The sequence below is a fragment of the Mixophyes fleayi genome, chromosome 3 (assembly GCF_038048845.1).
Source record: "Mixophyes fleayi isolate aMixFle1 chromosome 3, aMixFle1.hap1, whole genome shotgun sequence".
Taxonomy (NCBI): domain Eukaryota; kingdom Metazoa; phylum Chordata; class Amphibia; order Anura; family Limnodynastidae; genus Mixophyes; species Mixophyes fleayi.
Window position 1 is genome coordinate 99460237 of NC_134404.1, and position 20425 is coordinate 99480661.

Sequence of the window (20425 nt, forward strand, 5' to 3'; positions counted from 1 at the left end):
GGGTTTGGTTGAGATCTCATCAAATTTGTACTGCCCATAGCAAGCAGTCATCAATTAGGTATATGTATTATGTAACATCCCCTGATCAGTTGGAGAGCACACACAGCAGGATTATTGGCTGTGAATAAACCTAACTCAGGATGAAGCAGTAAACAGGACTAAGTAGACCTCAGGAGAGAGGCTACAGGATATCCAGGTAATTAATTAGCATTCTCAGGCAAGTTCAGGTAATCTGATTACTTGACACAAACTGCACAAAAGGAGAACAGGAACAAATGAAAGCAGATCAGTGGTGTGGCTAATCGTACCCAGCTACTCGCTACATTTAATCATTCATCTGAGCTCCTTTGTTTTAGGCAGCCAGATCTAAGAACAGATCGAACGATTAGTCTAGAATTCCTTTGTTTGTAAGTGTACCTCTTCCCAAGAAGTTTGATTAGTCCTCCCACAACTGATGACCCAGCACCACCACGCTGTCAGACAGCCCTGGGTTTCAGTTGGGCTGTTAGACAAACAACACAGCCCCAGGACATATGGCTGCATGGGCAGCTTCCAGGGCTCCAGGGAGGGGGATTAGCTAGTTAGCTCCTGGTGGTTATGGGACTTTAAGGTGGAAAACCCATTTAAAGCTGTCGCTGGCTGACAGTGTGATTATTCAAATCAAGTGCTGTACATATGGCCAATATATACTGTAAACTACATAGAGGTATGTTTAAAGATGAAATTATATACAACGTCAATACTTTAATTTCACAATGCATACAGGCTGTGGCTTTATTACATGCAGACTGCTTTCTTGCTCATTATCACTGCTTACTAGTGTGGTATGCCAGCAATCTATCAAGGGTCGCTCTGCTCTAACGTTATCTGAACAGCCAGCAGATCAGAGGTGTAGGAGAGGACGAACACCACATTCTTCAAGGTTATTCAGCTCACTTTAGGACTCTGTAAATTCCTCATTTTAAAACAGTTTAATGTGTTTTATTCAGTTACTTCCTTTAGTTTGGTAGGATCTGGTAGAGCAAGAATACAAGTACGGCGCATGGAGAACACATTTTATGTGCTGCCATAGACAGCTGTCAGGATCAATGTCACTGCCCTATGGAGGAGCACACAGTAAATTCTTTTCAGGACTTATTGAGTCATCTTTTATTTTAAAATTAGTGATGCTTTAACAGGGTATCTTCCATGACGGTTATACAAACTGGAACATAACCACCTATCAGTCTTCCTTTGAGACTCCTTCCCTCAGTGACTGTGAAGGTATACCTGTACTTACAGTGCAGAACAGCAATCTCCAGCTGCCTGTCCTGTGTCACTTTCCAAGAGCCACAGTGTCTCCAGCCCTAGAGACACCCATGCTCCATACAGAGAGACACAGCCAGCTGAGCACTCCTTTTAAGACAACCAAATGTAAATATCAAATTAATTAAACACCCCTTTACTATCTCTACCACTGCTCTTCGGGGTTTGCAGGGCTTCTCAGTAAAGCCTCAGGGCTCGCTACCGAACCCAATTCTCCCAACACCTGAGACCACGTTTCCTAATTACTAGTCATGCTCAGGACAAGACATGACACAGTGAATACTGATTTTCATGTGGTGTTTCTGCTCCCTGTTACCCTCTCTCTGGTCTGTAGGCTGTAAGAATGGTGAGTAAGTAAAGAGGGGAGAGTTACTCACACAGCACAATGGAGGTAATCTATGAGGTACACATGCAAAATAACTTGGTTTTTACACATGCACTTCAATGGTCTGTTCAGGGCAGATCACCGTCTCGGCACTTAGGACCAACCTCCACACACACAAAAAGTAGCCTCAGTCTGTGGAGAGGCTTAAACAACTATGCAATAGTGTAATCCAAACTCCTACCCCTTTCAATTAAATAAACTATTCAGCTTTTCTCAAAAATACTGCTCTGTTTAGCCTTATTTATGGCTTAAATAAATCATAATAGGGTGAAAACACTTTTATTACATGTCACATTTGTGTGTGTGGAGCTTTTTATTACATTGCTCAGAAATGCATTTCTCCACGGAAGGCTGGCGGGGATCGGGTCTCGGCCTATGCTTTTAATGGATGTGCAGCACACTCTGAGTAACATAACATACAAAAATAAAATGAACTTTGAAGTCACTTTCGAAAAGTACCAACATTAAATTCAATTATTACTATCGTGAACAAAAATGTTATTGTCAAGGAAAGCTGCATTTGTATATGGTTATTATGGCCAGCGAACTACAGTGTTACTAATGCTGTCTGTATAGGGATAATTTATGGAGGCCATATATGGTATTTCACATATCTTGGTAATTGTCCAGGTGGCAGCTAAGGACAGATGAGGTACTTGTAGGGTCACACTTGTAGGAAGTGGTAGTGAAGTAGAGTAAGTAATGTGTGAGTGAGTGTCCATGGATCTCTGACTAGTGAGGGCACATATTCTAAACCAGACACATATTAAATATGCGCTGCTTTGTTGCTTTCCAATTAGTTCACTTGCATGCTGCATACCTGCAACTGTTACAAACATAAACCTGGCCCAGATCTACATTCAATGTTCCTCAAGGGGCAATGTGATTCGCTCTGGGAGGGATTTAATTCTGCATGAGGCTCTGTAGGAGCTTTACGCGATATGCTGGTGTTCTAATTTCCAGGTACTACGTACGGTACCAGAAACACTTATGATTTTCCTGCGCTCCTCTGCAAGAAAAACTTACTGGAGACGCATCCCCGCGGAGTGCCTTCACGGACCGCTTCGGAGCAACAGGATAGACCCATGTGTGGCCACATTTCCTCCTACTATATCCTAGCTATATAAAAATAAATACATGGAAATTATTTGCTCTAATTGTGTCCATGATTAAATGTTTATAAAAAGAAATTAATAAGGTATTGACATATATAATTAAAAGTATCAATGTGCAAACTGAACAGATTGCCACTCTACTCCCGGTCCACAATTCCAGGTTTGGAATTCTACATTAAAGCCATTCACAATGTGTATGTCAGGGTTTAAACGAGAAGTACTGCAACAAACAATGGCATTGCACACATGCATATTTACTAAAAAACTTCACTGATTCAGTTGTATACAACAGTTGAATATACATGGAGCAAATTTCCTTGGTCTAATCGAGGCAAAGCCACTTTTCAAAGCTTGAAGGAGATTGCGCCGGAATGAACTGCTCAAGCTCTGCCCACATACATGTATGTGTGTGTGGCATGATGTGAGGTAGGCAGCATGCATGAGACAAGTGCAGCAAATAGATATATGTGTAGGAGGGAACTGCAGCTGCCCCAACTGGCAAAACGCTATCTAGATTGTACCCCCACCAATGTAAAAACAGGTCTATTTTAAACAATGTGTGAGTCTCAGTCAGCTGTCAGGTGATATTCCTCTCACTCATTATGCAGAATACTGGAGCGGGTTATGTGCAGACTCACTGTTCATACATATATTAGTGCTTTAAACATAATATAAAGTCAAAATAAACATAAAAAAAACATAAACACACATTTTAATATTTTATGTCCCTAAAAAAACACTCCTGGGGCCTGATTTGTTAAGGAAAGTAAAGCAAAAAAAAGAACTAAATTTGCTCTTGGACGAACCATGTACAATGCAAATTATTTTCCACATAAGTTAAATTCTTGCTGATTTTTCATGTAGTACACAAGTGCTTGAGAGCTTTATTGTTACATTGAAATTTAAAGATGATCTAGGACATGCCCTATCCCAACTATAAATCTGTCCCCACATTCTATATAGACCTCTCCCGCCAGTGCAACATGGTTTTGCCAAGCTGCAAAGTTACTCATTTTTTTGCTTTCCTTTCTATAACTATAATAGGTTTCTCCATCATCAAAAAAAAACTTGCACAGTCTGATAAGAATGGCTTTCTTAAAATGGATGGGGAAAATCCTCCCTCAAACAAATAAACCTGGAGCCTATTGTTTTGGGTAGGTCTGAAGATACCGGCTCCCACTTCCCTCCCCAATGATCTTTTTTTCCAAGCTGCAGCACTTGGAGAATTTTGAGAGTGAGCAGGGCTGAATGCACCTTAATGAAGGAGATATGGAATGCTATGGCTCCTCTAGTCAGATGGGTTCCCACAGCCAGCACAAGGGAGCAGGCACTGAGAAAATTTGTAACCTGTGTCTGTCAGATTTTCAGCACATCTCTATTGTGTAGTCATTGACTTTTTCTATCAAAAAGAATCAGCTATATCAATGCAGCCATGGCAGATAAAGCAAAATATTTATCTGCTGTGTAACATTATCAAGAAAATGAAAATGATATTCCAGTGCATATCAGAGAAACTTAAAACTGGATTATGCAAAGAAAAGGGAGGAGAGGAAATAAGAGACAGGCAAGTGTGTGGTTGGAAAAATAGGGAAAGACCAAGAAGGCTAAGAAAATAAAGTCTAATTAGCTAGTAACACAGCGATGAGCAACCTGATATACTTCAAGGGCCGCATCTCTGCTTCTCTAATAATCATAAGCACTACACATTGCCCTCAATTTCAGCAAAGAAAAATATTCCAAAACAACATAGGCACCCCCACACCTCTCAACTGTCCTGAATTTGGTGGGCATCCTGATGGGGTGGGGCAGAGTAGGGGGCAGATCTTATTTTGTCCCAATTTCATGATTCTAAATGTTGAGAGATATGGACCAATCATTACAAAATGCACCCACATGCCCTTCACTTCCTCCAAAATTCCACTACATGCCACTCAGACCTGCCCCACATGCCACTCTGCACAGCTGGAGCCCACAGAGGAAGGAGGAGAGCACATGATGCAGAATGCACTGCACTTACCACTCCTCTGATTGGTTGTGCTGCGTGTCATCCCCGCAGTGTGCCAAGGAGGTCACATGACCCGGAAGCCAGCTGCTCCATTCAGTCTTATTATCTGCTTTGTAACAATGCAGAGAAAGAGGCAGAATGGTGGCACAGACCTGGGGGCTGCAGGAGAATGCTCCCCAGGTAGCGGCAGCCTGTGGACCGCATACTGAACACCACTGCAGTAGCACCTTGGGTTAGAATTTGACAAAAATCCTGTCAAAGTAACATAGACGCCAACCGACAATGCATTTAGATTCAAAATAAAACAAAGTAAAAATGTTGATCCTGCAAAACAAATTAATGTGATGTAAAAATACTGTATGCCATTACCTCGCTATATTGTACAGAGATGAGATAAAAATAATGGGTTCGGTAATGTCAAGGGAAATTGACCAATTACTACTTACAATTGAGCTGCTAATCCCATCCTTAGCTTTGTTGTTATGTACCAGCAGAAAATTGTATTTTTAAAAGGTGAAATTTGCTAAGGAAATATGACAGGTTTGAGGCTGACTTTGTCAGAATGCTGTCTGTGGTTTATGTATAATTTGTACTTCTGCCTGCCATGAGTCATTCATATAGTGTACAAACACATGAGCATGGCGGTGGGTGTCCAGACATAGATCACAATAAGTAGGTGGGAGGGATCCACTGCAAGAGCACTACCCAGTTCAATATAATATTGATCCAACATTATGGTCTACCAGTAATTGGACATGTTATGATACTTTATATTTGAACAAACAATGTTCAGGATATCATAACGAAGATTACAGTTCTCTAGAAAGCTTGTTTTAAGAAAGTAGATTTTAACATTTCTCTCCATATTTATCCCGGCAAAATCTGGATAATTTAAACCCTGCCCCTGTTCTGTACAAACCATGCACCAGATTCATGCAGACCCCCACCTGATCCACCCCATCCATGCCCACTTTCCAGACAGTCATGCTCACATTCTGATGAAGACCACTTCAATGTAAGTCCTGCCCATTTCAAGGTCCATCAGTCAGGACTGTCCCTCAGAATATGTGCAGTTGGGAGCATACCATCCATCATTGTCATGGATATAATCAGAAAAATAAGTGTTGTCATGCCATGCTGGCCTACTGAGACTCAGACATTTAGGGGAGTTTCCCAGACTCATGGGAGACTAGGCCACCACCCCAGATCCTGCACCACTATCTTTGGACATGGGCAGAACCATGAAGATCTAAATCACATCATAACCTCATCCTCCTGCAATGACGTCAAACACACCGTTTCACAGCAGGGGACAGGACTGTGATGGTGCAAATGACATTGTCACAGCCCCTGCACTTGTCCTTTGGACCTTCCCTTGGGATCTCCTCTAGGGCATCTGAATAGTAGGCAAGAATACATGCGATGGGCAAGGTCATATCTAGAACTTTCCTATCTCCAGCCCTAAAAACAACCCTTTTAAATGCAAAATACACAGGTGCATGAACAGGTACATCAGTCCCAACTCCCTGGGATTGGGACAAAGGTGACAATAGGCGGACAGTCCCCTCAAATCCAAAATCGGTCCATTTGGAAGGTAAATTAAAAATGACCACCTGATACAATGCAATAAGAAAATAAGTGTAGGTCGCCAGCACACCATTCTGTATGTAACGAAATGGTTCATATTGGAGATTGCAGTAAATATATGCAGGGGCAAACGCAGGATTTGTAGAGTGGGGTTTCCACACCATGCTGCCAGTGGGCATGACCAGCATGAATGGGGGCATGGCTATAATTTTAGACAGTACTTCGCTGCTCTCTAATTCCTATCCCCATAATATACATGGGCAATGCTGCATGCACTACTGTTAGGTGCACGCAGAGCTCCCTTTTCAAGCAGACCTGTGTGAAGCGGAGCAGGGTCCAGCCACCTCAATTATACAGTTCCCCAGGCTTGGAGAGGGGTTTCCAGTCACTGGGAACCCCGGAACCCCCCTCCCCTCGGTTTGCCTGTGAAATGAATACTCTGCATAATCAGATGGGTTCTGAATCCCGTTAAAATTATTCACATAAATAAAACTATGTTTCTTTAAAATAGCTGGTTTGCTTTTCACCCACGTGCTCATACTCCTAACTTTCCAAATACATGAAAAGAGCTTTGTGCCCTATGTAATGGGAGGGCGCGCCCTGACTTACCCATACTGTGGCCGCTAGATGGCGCTACGACCCGCAGCAGCTACACAAAAGCGCAGTATATACAGCAGCCGGCATCCCAGTCACACTAAGTACGTACGTATCCTCCGGAATTCCTATTCCCGGCACTTTACGCAGTGACGTGTTGGGAGTGAGGAGTTTCCGTAGCTGTGGATGCGTTGTGCCGGGCGGCGCCGGTAACCAGAGCTTAGGATCTTCCAGTGCTGAGGACAGAGGAGGAGGAGGAGGGAGCAGTCAGCGCTCAGGGATGAAGGGTTATAAGGTACAGGCTCCGTGCATCAGGTAGGGGAGGATCACGGTGGGCTGGATGACATGTGAGGACAATGCCATATAGGAGTGTCACCTGTACAGATATGTCAAAGTACATCTACTTTATGTATATGTGTCTATGTATCATTTATGCTTGTAGCCATGAATTGGAATAGGAATGTATGTATGTAGAGTTTGTATCTGTTCTGGAATCATTGGTGAACATATAAGAAATAATATATGTGTATATTAGTGTGTATCCACTTCTGGATGACAGGAAACAAACTACAGTACTGGAAAAATCTAAGTTTGAAGTATCAGCAAGGAGCATTAGGGTAGATTGGTCTACACAGGGTATAGATAAATGTGTGTGTGGCTAATCCTCTGATTACTAAATCTTATCATTATTTGCTGCTGAGCGAGATTTAGTATTCTGCATGCTTGTTTATTGTCTGCAACGTCTCATGGCCTGCACTTTGTTGCAAAGCCACAGTATAGATGCTAAAAGTGCCAGCTTACGTCTGTCTAAGGTAACTGTATGGTTAAAATAGTTTAAATTGAGATGTGGTAGATAAGCCGCAAATGACTGGTCTGTAAAAGAATGTAGTTGGAGATTATACATTTATTTTATAATGTTCATAGAAGGTAGTGAACCAAAATGAATTGCCTATTCATGCTGTTGCAGTGTGATTTCAATAGGTTGGAAAATAAATCCATTGTATCCACATATTACATTTTTAATCTTACTCTGTTACATCAATCTGCTAATTGGTTAACGGAATGCTATTAATGGTTTACTGTATGTTTATCAGTTTATTGTGTAGTTGTGCCAAATACTTGCCTGGTGTTCAATAATTTTCTCTGGCTGCAAGAATTCAGTGTGTACATGTGTCTATAATATATTCTTATTTAGAGTTATATTTTATATTCCTAAGTGACACTGTTTTCCATGTATATTTTCATTTCGTCTCCTGGATAGATTGTAAGTTCCTTCGATTGGGATCATCTGTCATGTCTCCTTGTATTGTAATGATCTCTAGTATTGTCATTTTATTCTTGTTACTGTATAGATGAAGCCTGTGCTAAGTACCCAAGCTTAAGCACTGTATAAATATGCATACATCCATCTATAAATGTAATCCTCCACTTGACCCAGAATGTATAATGCTAAATGAGACTGCAGAAATTAGACCTCAAATATGTCCCAATATGAACATGGGGCATACAGTGACTGAACATAATGGTAATTAATTGTCACAAGGTGTATTAAGACTTTTAATATTGAGGACACTGCTTCTCATCAGCATATGTATGTAAATGATTGTGCTGCTTCTGGCTGTGACTAGAGTACAGCTCATGGAGTGGGAGGACTGGAATCTTTACAGCCTCAGGGGATGGATATTCTTGCTGACAGTTTCCAGTTGCTTCATGTTGAGGGGTTTTTTTTACTCGCAGAGAGCAAGTATAGACAGGGTGCTTGACTTTGATGTAAACAAAGCAACATATTAATCTTTCTTTCTTCTTTCTCTGTCTCTCTTTGTTTTGTGTGTTGCGCTCACACCCAGGATTACAGAGAGGATGGCATGGATTTAGGAAGTGATGCTTGTAGCCGCTCAAGTTCCGAATCCAGCTCCAACAAAGTGACCCCTTGCTCAGACTGTAAGTCTTCCCCCAGCCTGGAGCTGGCAGCCCTGGAGGACTATGAGGAGGACTATATGGTGGACAAGGTGAGCGATGAGTGGGAGGATGAAGACGAGGAAGAAGAAGAAGCTGGCCTTAATGATGGCTTTCCTAAGGACAATTGTTTTGCGAGGACTGCCACTGGCAGGAGCTTAGCGGAAGAGTTTGAGGATGTTAAAGGAAGAAATCTTTCTGCTACCAATGGAAACCTTTCCCATCGGCACAAACTAAATGGGAACATAGTAACTGGGAAACCCCCAAATAAAGCAAAGCACAGTCCTCCTAAGCCACAGAATAACTCTGGCAAAGGACTTCAACTGAACTCGTTTGCTGGTTCAGAAGCCCTCCTGAGGGAGGAGCCCCAGCTTCCTACAATGGACTGGGAAGCTTTAGAGAAGCACCTTGCAGGACTGCAATTCCAGGAACAGGAGTCCCGGAACCAGAAACAGGCCAGGTCAAACTACACATCCGTAAGTTTTCTCAATGAGTTTCTTTTTTTGTGTGTTAAAAAGACTATTATAAATATAGACTAAGAACATTCCATAACATGCAAGAGCAAAATGCAAGTCTCATGGCTGATGTCCTCTTTAAGAGAACTTTTAGCATATGCTTTTTTTTTACTGCTATATAGTTTAAGTAATGGTTAAAATAAGTTCAACTTTCTGTCCTTAAACTCTGTCGTCAGTTGTGTAAAAATGGAAAGTGGTTGGGCATTTCTGTTTAAGACAACCCCACTTGCCAGTGTCTGAAAAGTTTGTAGTGTATACTTTCGAGAAGTGTCATAGGGTTCTATCAAGCGACCCCTATAGGAGAGGGGAATACATCTAGCAATGCTGGGGGGGTTGTCCTAAAGTTATAAATCTCTTTCACTGTAGATTGGCTTCATCCGTAGAGCTTGACTGACCAAATTCCAATTTCTATTGGATTAACATATTACAGATCTTTCCGACAATATTAATATGGAAATTTTGGATTCAGTTTTATTGAGTTTTAAATTTGGAAATGAATTTGAGGACTCTTCAAATGCTATCATTACTGGTCTCTCTAATAGATTAGCACCAGAACAAGAATGTAACAATATTGATATTAAATAAGTATGCAATGCAGCTCAGGAAGGCACTCAGTGCTTTTATGTGCAAATAATTTAGTCACTATGTGTATAGTGACCTGATGTGAACAAGTGGGAGTAGACCAAACACTATACCTGCAGCCACCACAGAATAGAACAAATCTCATCCCTATTATACTTTAGGTAGCTGAGTAGATGATGTGGGCTATATGCAGTGACCACGTAACTCTGAACTTGCCATAAATCAGGTGAGAGTTTTTGCATTGATCACATGACCTGTTGGTAGCCAGGGCCCGATTAAGGGTTTCAGCCGCCCTAGGCTATTACCGCCGCAGCGCCCCCCCCCAATATAAGTGTATAGGAATACTCCTGAATATGTATATTCAGCATTCAAAATTAGAGAGATTGTGCATTCTCTCTTCCCTGTTCTTGCAGCTTTGTTGTCTTCTAGCTGGCTTCTGGAAAGTCGGGGTCCTGTTTTGAAAATATGCAGCAATTGTATTATAATGCTAAATGTTAACAAAGCCTGAATGATTAGGCTCCAAAACACAACAGTCCATTATGGATATATAAAACTACCCCATAGCACAGGCATATGTAGGCAATAAAATATATGAAAATTGTTGTCAAAGAGCTATAATCAAATATAAACCTCTATCAGCCCCATCTGACTAAAATTTTGCATTCTAATGACCCTAGAACCACAGAGACCATCCTCATAACCGTCACACAATACAAAGATTATGCCCCCCCAAGCTGCTTTATTTTTTTAAATAGTCCCCTCAACCATTTCATCAGCCCCGTTCAGCCTCTTCAACTGACCCCATTAGCATTGTCAACTGCCCCCTTTAGCCTCTTCACCCGCCCCTTTAGAATTATCTGCCCCCATTAGCATTACCTGCCCCCATTAGCCTCTTTAGCCATTAGCATTGCTATCTGCCCCTATTATCATTGTTACTTGCCCCATTAGCTTCTTCACCTGCCCCTTTAGAATTATCTGCCCCCATTAGCAATGTCACCTGCCACCATTAGCCTCTTTACTTGCCCCTTTAGCTTTGTTACCAGCCCCTCCGCCCCCAAACATTAGGACTTACCTGTTGTTCCTGGGCAGCAGTCTTCTCTCCAGCGCTATACATGACAGGCAGTCTGGCAGCGATCGCTGCTAGCTGCCTGTCAGCGCGGCCGCGGGCGCTTCTTACTGTGGTCACGTGAGGTGTGGAAGTCCTGATCTCATGTGACCACAGTAAGAAGCTCCCGCGGCCGCGCTGACAGGCAGCTAGCAGCGATCGCTGCCAGACTGCCTGTCATCTAGTAGTCGGGCCGCCCCCTTTAGACAAGGGGCGGTCCCGATGATTCAGGACCAACGCTGCCTAAATAAAAATAAAAAAATGAAAGGGAAAAAAAATTAACCTCGGGGACGCTGCGCCCCCCAGACTCCAGCGCTCCAGGCTGCAGCCTGATCAGCCTTTGGTTGATCAGGCCCTGTTGGTAGCCCTTGAGGACGGGGTTTGAGCATCTCTGACCTATACATTCTCCATGTACATACATGTTACGTATGTGATAAGCTGTATAAAAAGCAAATATCACAACACATAGCCACTGTGGTATCTTCTCACAGCCGACCTCCTCATGTTGTAGCTCCATCACCTCCAATGTCCAGGTTGGACCTGAAAGTCTCCATACAGATGTCCAGCAGGAAAGAGAGAAGAAAGGCCCATGACACCACAGTTACTTTGCTGCTAGACTTGCTTTGCATAAGGTTAATGTTCTATCTACTTGTTATTGTAGTTTGAAAAGTCCTATATCACACATTGCTTGTGCCATGGAATTCAGTCCCAAGAAATCGTGCACACAATAATCAACAAGGAGTCCTCCCATGAATCATGAATTTAAATGAAAGGGATAATCTTAGTTTTCACAGTTTAAGCACCGAAAACTACCAACTTCTTGATCATATTAAAGTATTTTAGAGATATATTAAACATGTATTTAAGTAGCTAGCTGTGCCTGATGCGGGTGCAGTGGGGTTTAGTGTTTTACTTTATAGTAGGATTACTAGCTTATTTTTACAACAGGAAGGGTGTATGATAGCTGAAAACAATGTGACGTGACAACATCCCAGCAACTTGATAACAATACATATGACTCTAATCACTAGTTTTCACACTAGGTCAGAAAGATAGGATTCTACCAATGCTGTGTATAGTATGACTGCTGGCGTCTGGTTTCCTGATGCCACATTCCCAGGTCTTTGCTCAACCTGGATTACATAGCCCAGGGGTAGGGTTGTGACAAATCTAAGTCTGATCAACTCCATTTCCTCAGTAACTACTATTCCTTAAATGTTTCCTGCATGGATCATAGTATGTGTCAGGACACAATAGTCTACAGTCGTATTGGACATCTGTAATTGTTACTTGGTTATGTGTAACTGTACTACCCTCCCGATGAACTGTTTCACTACTACATTTCCAATTCATCCAAGCATTGTTAACTGAGGAATCCTGAAGTATTAACTGTTAATTGTATCCCAAATGTGGAATTTAAGGGTTTAGACAAGTATTGTCTAGCCGAATGGGTCCATTGATCCCGTTGCCTGGAAGATGACACAATCCGGACAGATACAAATTGGGAACAGTATTTGCCCTAGAATTGCGTTCTTACTATTCCGCTAGTCAAGGAGGTTAAAGGGTAAATATAAATGTAAGTGATATTTTCCTTTTACTATTTGGGGCATATTCAGTTGTTAGCGAGTTTCGAAGTTCGAGCGCGTTAAGTAATTTTTGGGCTATTTTTCCTTATTTTCGAGCGCGGAAACTTCTCCCGCAATTCTAATCTTTTTTTCTTTTTTTTTTACCGAAACGGTGTTATCGAGCTCCAACCGTTTGTCAATGTTAAAGTATAGGCTGGATGCGAACCCTCAGCGGAAAAAGCTATTCAATTGTTTTTTAACGCTGAGTGTGAAACAGGCAAATCTGCTGTTTCATCTCGCACCTCCTTGGTCTGCTCAAAGAAATTTTTTTTTATTAAGTTAAGAAAAACATACATTAAACTGAAAAAATAGGTGTAAAAGTTCATAAAAATAACCTAAAAACTGAGACGTACTTAAAAAAGTGTAATAATAATTATTAATTTTTTGAAAGTTCCCCCTTTAGAAAAAACCATTAGTGATGCATGTATTTAAACTTTTTTATATCATTTTTTTTAAGGGGGGGGGGGGTGGTTGTGCCTGACCTCAGTCAGCTCTCGGTGAAAAGTAGCATTTTATTTATTTATTTTTTAAAACCAAAATCGTTTGCTCCCCACTCTATTTAGTCTTAACCCTAGTGCTGGCAGGCTATTGATGTGTGAGTTAAAATCTTTGAAAAATTTGGCGTAGGGTTCCCCCTATTTTAATTGAACCAGCACTAGGCAAATCAGCCGTGGTGATAGGCACTAGGGGGGGGGGGGGGGAACGCAGTTTGGGTCCTACGGCCATAATGACTAAACACCCACAGACTGTTCAGCGCTGGCCTGGATTCCCTAGGGAGTGTGGTCCGCTGAAAAATGTAAGCGGGCCACCCCCCCCTAGGGACATCCAGCCCAGTGCCGATAGCACTAGGGCTTTTCCTACTACCCCTGGGCTGTGGGTAGTAGGGTAATAAATGGGGTTTTTGTATGAAAATAAATAAATAAATAAATTTTGATTTGTGGAACTACATGTCCCAGCCAGCCATGTTGGCCTAAATAGTGTGGGCATGCTGCTACTTGTCTAACTACAAGCACCAGCGTACCCATGGCACCCAGGGCATGTTTGCACTTGTAGAACCACAAGTGCCAACATGCTCTTACACCCACGGCTGGCTGTGATCTGTAGTTCCACAAAGTAAAATGTTAAATAAAAGCACAACACCCTCATTCCAACCACAAATCTTTATTAAAAATAATAAAACCCCAAGAAATACAGTAAACACCCTCATGTACACCATAGATTTTTATTGAAAAAAAACCCAAAACAAAATACTCACCATGGACGAAATCCTCAGTTTTATGATGCTTTACCTACACACACTCATTTACGCAAAGTCCAAAAAATTATTGTACCTTCGAAGAAATGTCCGGCTTGCCCACTGTGCCACAAATATCTGTACCTTACAAATGTCCATGCTTGGCCAGTGTTCTAGAAATGTTTGTAAATGGCAAAAAATTTACCTCCTTGTAAAATCTTTTAATCTGCTGTCCAGGGGGAGGGGGGAGGGGGGCACTGTTGCTTGCAGTGCTGGGGCCCTTCTTGATTGCAGTGTGGGGGCCCATTCTCTTGTGCAGTGCTGGGGCCATTCTTGATTGCAGTGTGGGGGCCCATTCTCTTGTGCAGTGCTGGGGCCATTCTTGATTGCAGTGTGGGGGCCCATTCTCTTGTGCAGTGCTGGGGCCATTCTTGATTGAATTAATTTGCTAAATTTTTTATACTAAAATGACTGCCTCAACCACTCCTCATTTCAAACTCGCTAGGACCAATAATAGAGCGCGAGGGGGTGGATGCAATATTAACAATTGAATTGAGCAGGTTTTTTTTTAAAACGAGCGCAGGATTTTTGTTTTTTTTTAGAGCGCGGGATTTTCACCCGTCTCGCTAACAATTTAATATGCCCCTTTGAGTTGTATAATTCCAGATTATAGCTGCATCTGGAACCTGTTATTTCTGTGTTTCCTGCTGCACATGTAGTATAGTATATTAAAAGAGAAAACTGTCTTTGTAGAGTCAGCTGTGTAGCAAAGTCAATGTTCATGTGTTAGGAGTTTGTGTTTTTTTTCATGATGAAAATTAATGTGCAATTGGCTTTTCTGTTTGCTGTATAAAAGCTTGTGTAGGCAGGATGCAGCTCATTGGGGAATATGTGAATACAGGTGTTAATTAAAATTGCAGTAAGATTGACAGCAGGTGCTGTAGTCACAGCCTGGGTATAATGATCTATTGAGTCAGACTCTGAGGGAGACCTGTGATTAGACCTTATAACAATCAGCATGTCCATCTGATTGCAGACACTATAACATAGCTTAGAACTGTAAAACTTTTTTTTTTTTTTTTTAGTAGAAATGAAATGATTTCTGTATTTTGCAGATGCAAATTATGGTGACTATTGCTGGGGTGTCACATTGCTGGGATGTTCTCTCTTACTTGCTGATATTCCTGCTACTAGCCATTGTCCTGAACAAATGGAGAAGCTGTCAAGCATGACAGAGATGACAGGTGTGATGGATACACTTCCTAAGGAGAATGTTGAAAATGTTACAGCATTTGGACATCTAGACTATTACATTCGCCAATGAGGAAGCAGAACTTCCAATTTGGGATTGCCGTGAAACATGGTTGAGAAGTAATTTACTAATATGCCCCCTGACAGAGATGGCTGTAAGGATTGATATGTTCTCTTACAGCCCAGCTGGGTAATATATAACAGTGTTAGAAGCTTCCAGTAGGCCAAAGAGGGAATAATCTCACAGTTTGTGCTTTTATTTTTACTTTATAGCTCTGCCATTTGTGTAGCCCCCTTGTTCTTAGAAGACAGTGTATAAAATGTACATTCACATATACAAATAATTTTATTCTACAAATGTGTGTGCTCTTTATAACAAAATTCAATGTTTCTCTATCCTATCTCTTTGATTGTTCAGAAATAAATCAGCAATGAAGAACGTGGGAGTGAGTTCAGGGGACAAAGAAAGGTCATTAGTTGCAGTATTGATTTCTCCTGAGATAACAGAAGGATTAATAGTGGGAGATAGAATGTGGGTGTGTGGACATCAAAGACGCCATTAACCAGGGAGACATTCCTAAAACCAGCTGGAAATACAAGATTGTAAATGCCAAATGTATCTCTGGGAGCCTCCAGAAAGATGTGGGCTTGGGGGACATTTTGTGCTTGTTTCTGTACAGGCTTTTGTTTAAAAGATAGTACAGCTTTATTTTTGTTATCTTAGAGAATCCAAAAAGAAAACTCTATTCAGCCATTACACCACTGTGGATGTATTTATTATATAAGCCTAGGCTCTTATTTTACTTTATTTTGATAGTGTCCTGTGTCGGCTATCCACTAATGCAGTCGAAGCCAGGGATAGAAAGGTATAGTCCTTTATATTGTTAAGCATTTGGGAACTTGTTCAATAGTAATTCAACCTTCTTGGTGCCAACACCTTTAGGGGAGGTGGGGCACACACCCACCCTCTTCTATTCTGCTCTGCATGGCCATCATCATCATCATCAACACCATTTATATAGTGCCACTGATTCCGCAGCGCTGTACAGAGAACTCGTTCGACAGTCCCTGTCCTATTGGAGCTTACAGTCTAAATTCCCTAACATACACACACACACACACACAGACAGAGAGAGAGACAAGGGTTAATTTTGATAGCAGCCAATTAACCTACCAGTATGTTTTTGGAGTGTGGGAGAAAATCGGAGCACCCGGAGGAAACCCACGCAAACACAGGGAGAACATACAAACTCCACACAGATAAGGCCATGGTCAGGAATAGAACTCATGACCCCAGTGCTGTGAGGCAGAAGTGCTAACCAATTAGCCACCGTGCTGGCACTCAATTCTGTCAGGAGCTGGTTCTCCTCTCATTGGGCCCTTCTTTCATCATTACTGAAGCCTTCGTTGTTACCAATGTGTACTACTAAATGTATAGACTCTGATCAAATGTAAGGGTACCCAGTTATGTTCTAGTGTAAGGGAAGGGGGCTTGTGTAGGCCCCATTCATTCTGCAGGTGGAAGACTCCTGTCACACTTAAGTTTATGGAAATAAGTGTCTGACGTGTTTATGGACCCAAACACTGCAGTCAAAAAATATTTATATACTAGGTAAAATAAGAAAGGTGTTATAAAGAAATACAATAACAAGCTGGCAGAGGCGAGTTACGAGAAACATTGTGTAAGGTATGTGATGGTAAAGGATGTGCTCACACAGCCGGAGTATACACAGTAGTTCTCACTGTCCCAGGAGAGGGCACTGATCAGAAGACACTGAAGCCCTGGAGACGTTAAATGCCTATTGTGTGTTTTGTTTCATCATTTGATTACAACTAACAATCGTGCATATGTGGCATGGTTTATCTACTTCCCCCTTCTTTACTGTATCCACACCATAACCATGATGCTCTCATTGAAAAATTACAGTCGTATAATAAGAGGTTCTGGGCAAGGGTATACCTTCCCTTTAATCACCATAGCAGCTTACTCTATGCAAATCAGTGCTGTAATCCTGTGGTAAGGAGATTGCTGCTTGTCAGAACGTCGCTGTAGATTTTGTGTCTCCGTGGCAGCCTCATGCTCAGTTTCATTTTGGGGAAAAAAAAAAAATGAAAATATAAATTTAGATCTTCAGAGAAGAAGCTACACTGTAATTTTCCTTCAACAGCTGGGAAAGCATCTCCGGGTTGTCATATTGGAGGAGAAGCTGTATTTATGGATATAGTCATTGCAAATATCAAAATACAAATTATTTGTACAGGATACATAACGCTCATTGAGAGAATCTGCAGCTACCAACTGCTGCTGTAAACATGCTGCTAATGAAAATGGACAGTTCCCATGGTTGTGCTGTAATTAAACAGCTTGTTTATGTGCAGCTTGAATTTAATGCCTGGTTGTTGTTGTATGTTAATAGAGTAATGTAAGTAATTTGTAAAAATAAAGTAGAAGTCTGTGTAATGCACTGTTCTTCCATCCTGTCTTTCAGCCACCACAGTGGGGCACGTCTTCAAAATCTATGCACATGGTCACACGTGGATGTATACAGTGCATCCAGAAAGTATTCACAACGCTTCACTTTTTCCACATTTTGTTATGTTACAGCCTTATTCCAAAATGAAATAAATTCCTTTTTTCCCTCAATTGTACACACAATACTCCATAATGACAGCGTGAAAAAAGTTTTTGGGAGATTTTTGCAAATTTATTAAAAATAAAAAACTAAGAAATCACATGTACATAAGTATTCACAGCCTTTGCTCAATATCTTGTTGCACCTTTGGCAGCAATTACAGCCTCAAGTCTTTTTGAATATGATGCCACAAGCTTGGCACACCTATTTTTGGGCATTTTTGCCCATTCCTCTTTGCAGTACCTCTCAAGCTCCATCAGGTTGGATGGGAAGCGTCGGTGCACAGTCATTTTCAGATCTCTCCAGAGATGTTCAATCGGATTCAAGTCTGGGCTCTGGCTGGGCCACTCAAGAACATTCACAGAGTTCTCCTGAAGCCACTCCTTTGATATCTTGGCTGTGTGCTTAGGGTCGTTGTCCTGCAAAAAGATGAACCGTCGCCCCAGTCTGAGGTTAAGAGCGCTCTGGAGCAGGTTTTCATCCAGGATGTCTCTGTACATTGCTGCATTCATCTCTCCCTCTAACCTGACTAGTCTCCCAGTTCCTGCCACTGAAAAACATACCCACAGCATGATGCTGCCACCACCATGCTTCACTGTAGGGATGGAATTGGCCTGGTGAAGAGCGGTGCCTGGTTTCCTCCAAAAATGACACCTGGCATTCACGCCAAAGAGTTCAATCTTTGTCTCATCAGACCAGAGAAATTTTTTTCTCATGGTCTGAGAGTCCTTCAGGTGCATTTTGGCAAACTTCAAGTGGCCTGCCACGTGCTTTTTACTAAGGAGTAGCTTCCGTCTGGCCACTCTACCATACACGCCTGATTGGTGGATTGCTGCAGAGATGGCTGTCCTTCTGGAAGGTTCTCCTTTCCCCACAGTGGAATGCTGTAGCTCTGAGAGAATGACCATCGGGTTCTTGGTCACCTCCCTGACTAGTGCTCTTCTCCCCCGATCGCTCAGTTTAGAAGGCCGGCCAGCTCTAGGTGCTGGTGGTTCCAAACTTCTTCCATTTACAGATGATGGAGGCCACTGTGCTCATTGGGACCTTCAAAGAAGCAGATATTTTCTGTACCCTTCCCCAGATTTGTGCCTCAAAACAATCCTGTCTCTGAGGTCTACAGACAATTCCTTTGATTTCATGCTTGGTTTTTGCTCTGACATGCACTGTCAACTGTGGGACCTTATATAGACAGGTGTGTGCCTTTTGCAAATCATGTCCAATCAACTGAATTTACCACAGGTGGACTCCAATTAAGCTGTAGGAACATCTCAAGGATGATCAGTGGAAACAGGATCTACCTGAGCTCAATTTTGATATTCATGGCAAAGGCTGTGAATACTTATGTACATGTGATTTCTTAGTTTTTTATTTTTAATAAATTTGCAAAAATCTCAAACTTTTTTCACGCTGTCATTATGGGGTATTGTGTGTAGAATTTTGAGGGGGAAAAGGAATTTATTCCATTTTGGAATAAGGCTGTGACATAACAAAATGTGGAAAAAGTGAAGCGCTGTGAATACTTTCCGGATGCACTGTATATACATTGTATGTTCTCATAAGAGGTCAACCTGAAGCCGTTGCATGGGAGAGTAATCTGTATGGAGAGCCCTCTATAGCCTTTGTTTTGGTTTTATATTTGTATGTAATACATACTTACTAACCACTTTATGTTTTCAGCACATTGCAAATACTGCATAATAATAGAGACATACAGTACTATGCAAAAGTTTTAGGCAGATGTGGAAAAAATGCTGCAAAGTAAGATTGCTTTCAAAAATAGAAGTGTTAATAGTTTATTTTTATCAATAAACAAAATTCAAGTGAAAAGTGAATGAACAGAAGAGAAATCTAAATCAAATCAATACTTGGTCTGATCACCCTTCAAAAGAGCATCAATTCTTCTAGGTACACTTGCACACAGTTTTTGAAGGAACTCGGCAGGGAGGTTGTTACAAACATCTTGGAGGACTAACCACAGATCTTCTGTGGATGTAGGCTTGCTCAAATCCTTCTGTTTCTTCATATAATCCCAGACAGACTCGATGTTGAGATCAGGGCTCTGTGGGGGCCATATTATCACTTCCGGGACTCCTTGTTCTTCTTTATGATGAAGATAGATAGTTCTTACTGACATTGGCTGTATATTTGGGGTCCTTGTCCTGCTGCAGAATAAATTTGGAGCCAATCAGACTGCTCCCTGATGGTATTGCTTGATGGTTGAGTACCTGCCTGTATTTCTCAGCACTGAGGACACCATTAATCCTGACCAAATCCCCAATTCCATTTGTTGAAATTCATCCCAAAACTTGCTTCACTGTTGCCAGCAGACACTGATTATTGGCAAGCATTATTCATTGAAAAAAAAAATAGACTAAGGTTAATAGTAACACATTGTGAAATGACAAGGTACCATTTCCACAATAAATTCACCTAGTGAAGGTATATATATATTCACATTAGCTGTTAGCATACCCTATAACCACCACTGTGCACAGATTGCCAACGAAGGAAGAATGGACGTTATTGTGCCTAA

The 20425-nt window shown here is 41.6% G+C and overlaps 1 protein-coding gene across 5 annotated transcripts in view; it reads left to right on the top strand.

Moving 5' to 3' along the window:
• Positions 1-20425, top strand: part of SCHIP1 (schwannomin interacting protein 1) — a 312923-nt gene that overhangs the window by 243811 nt on the left and 48687 nt on the right. For 2 of the 5 annotated variants that reach the window (XM_075202061.1, XM_075202063.1), the window contains one exon: positions 8839-9423. In XM_075202061.1, coding sequence (XP_075058162.1) covers positions 8839-9423 — 585 coding nt within the window. Of the gene's footprint in view, positions 1-7181; positions 7307-8838; positions 9424-20425 lie in introns of those variants that run through there. The other 3 variants (XM_075202062.1, XM_075202064.1, XM_075202068.1) reach the window with 3 other exon arrangements.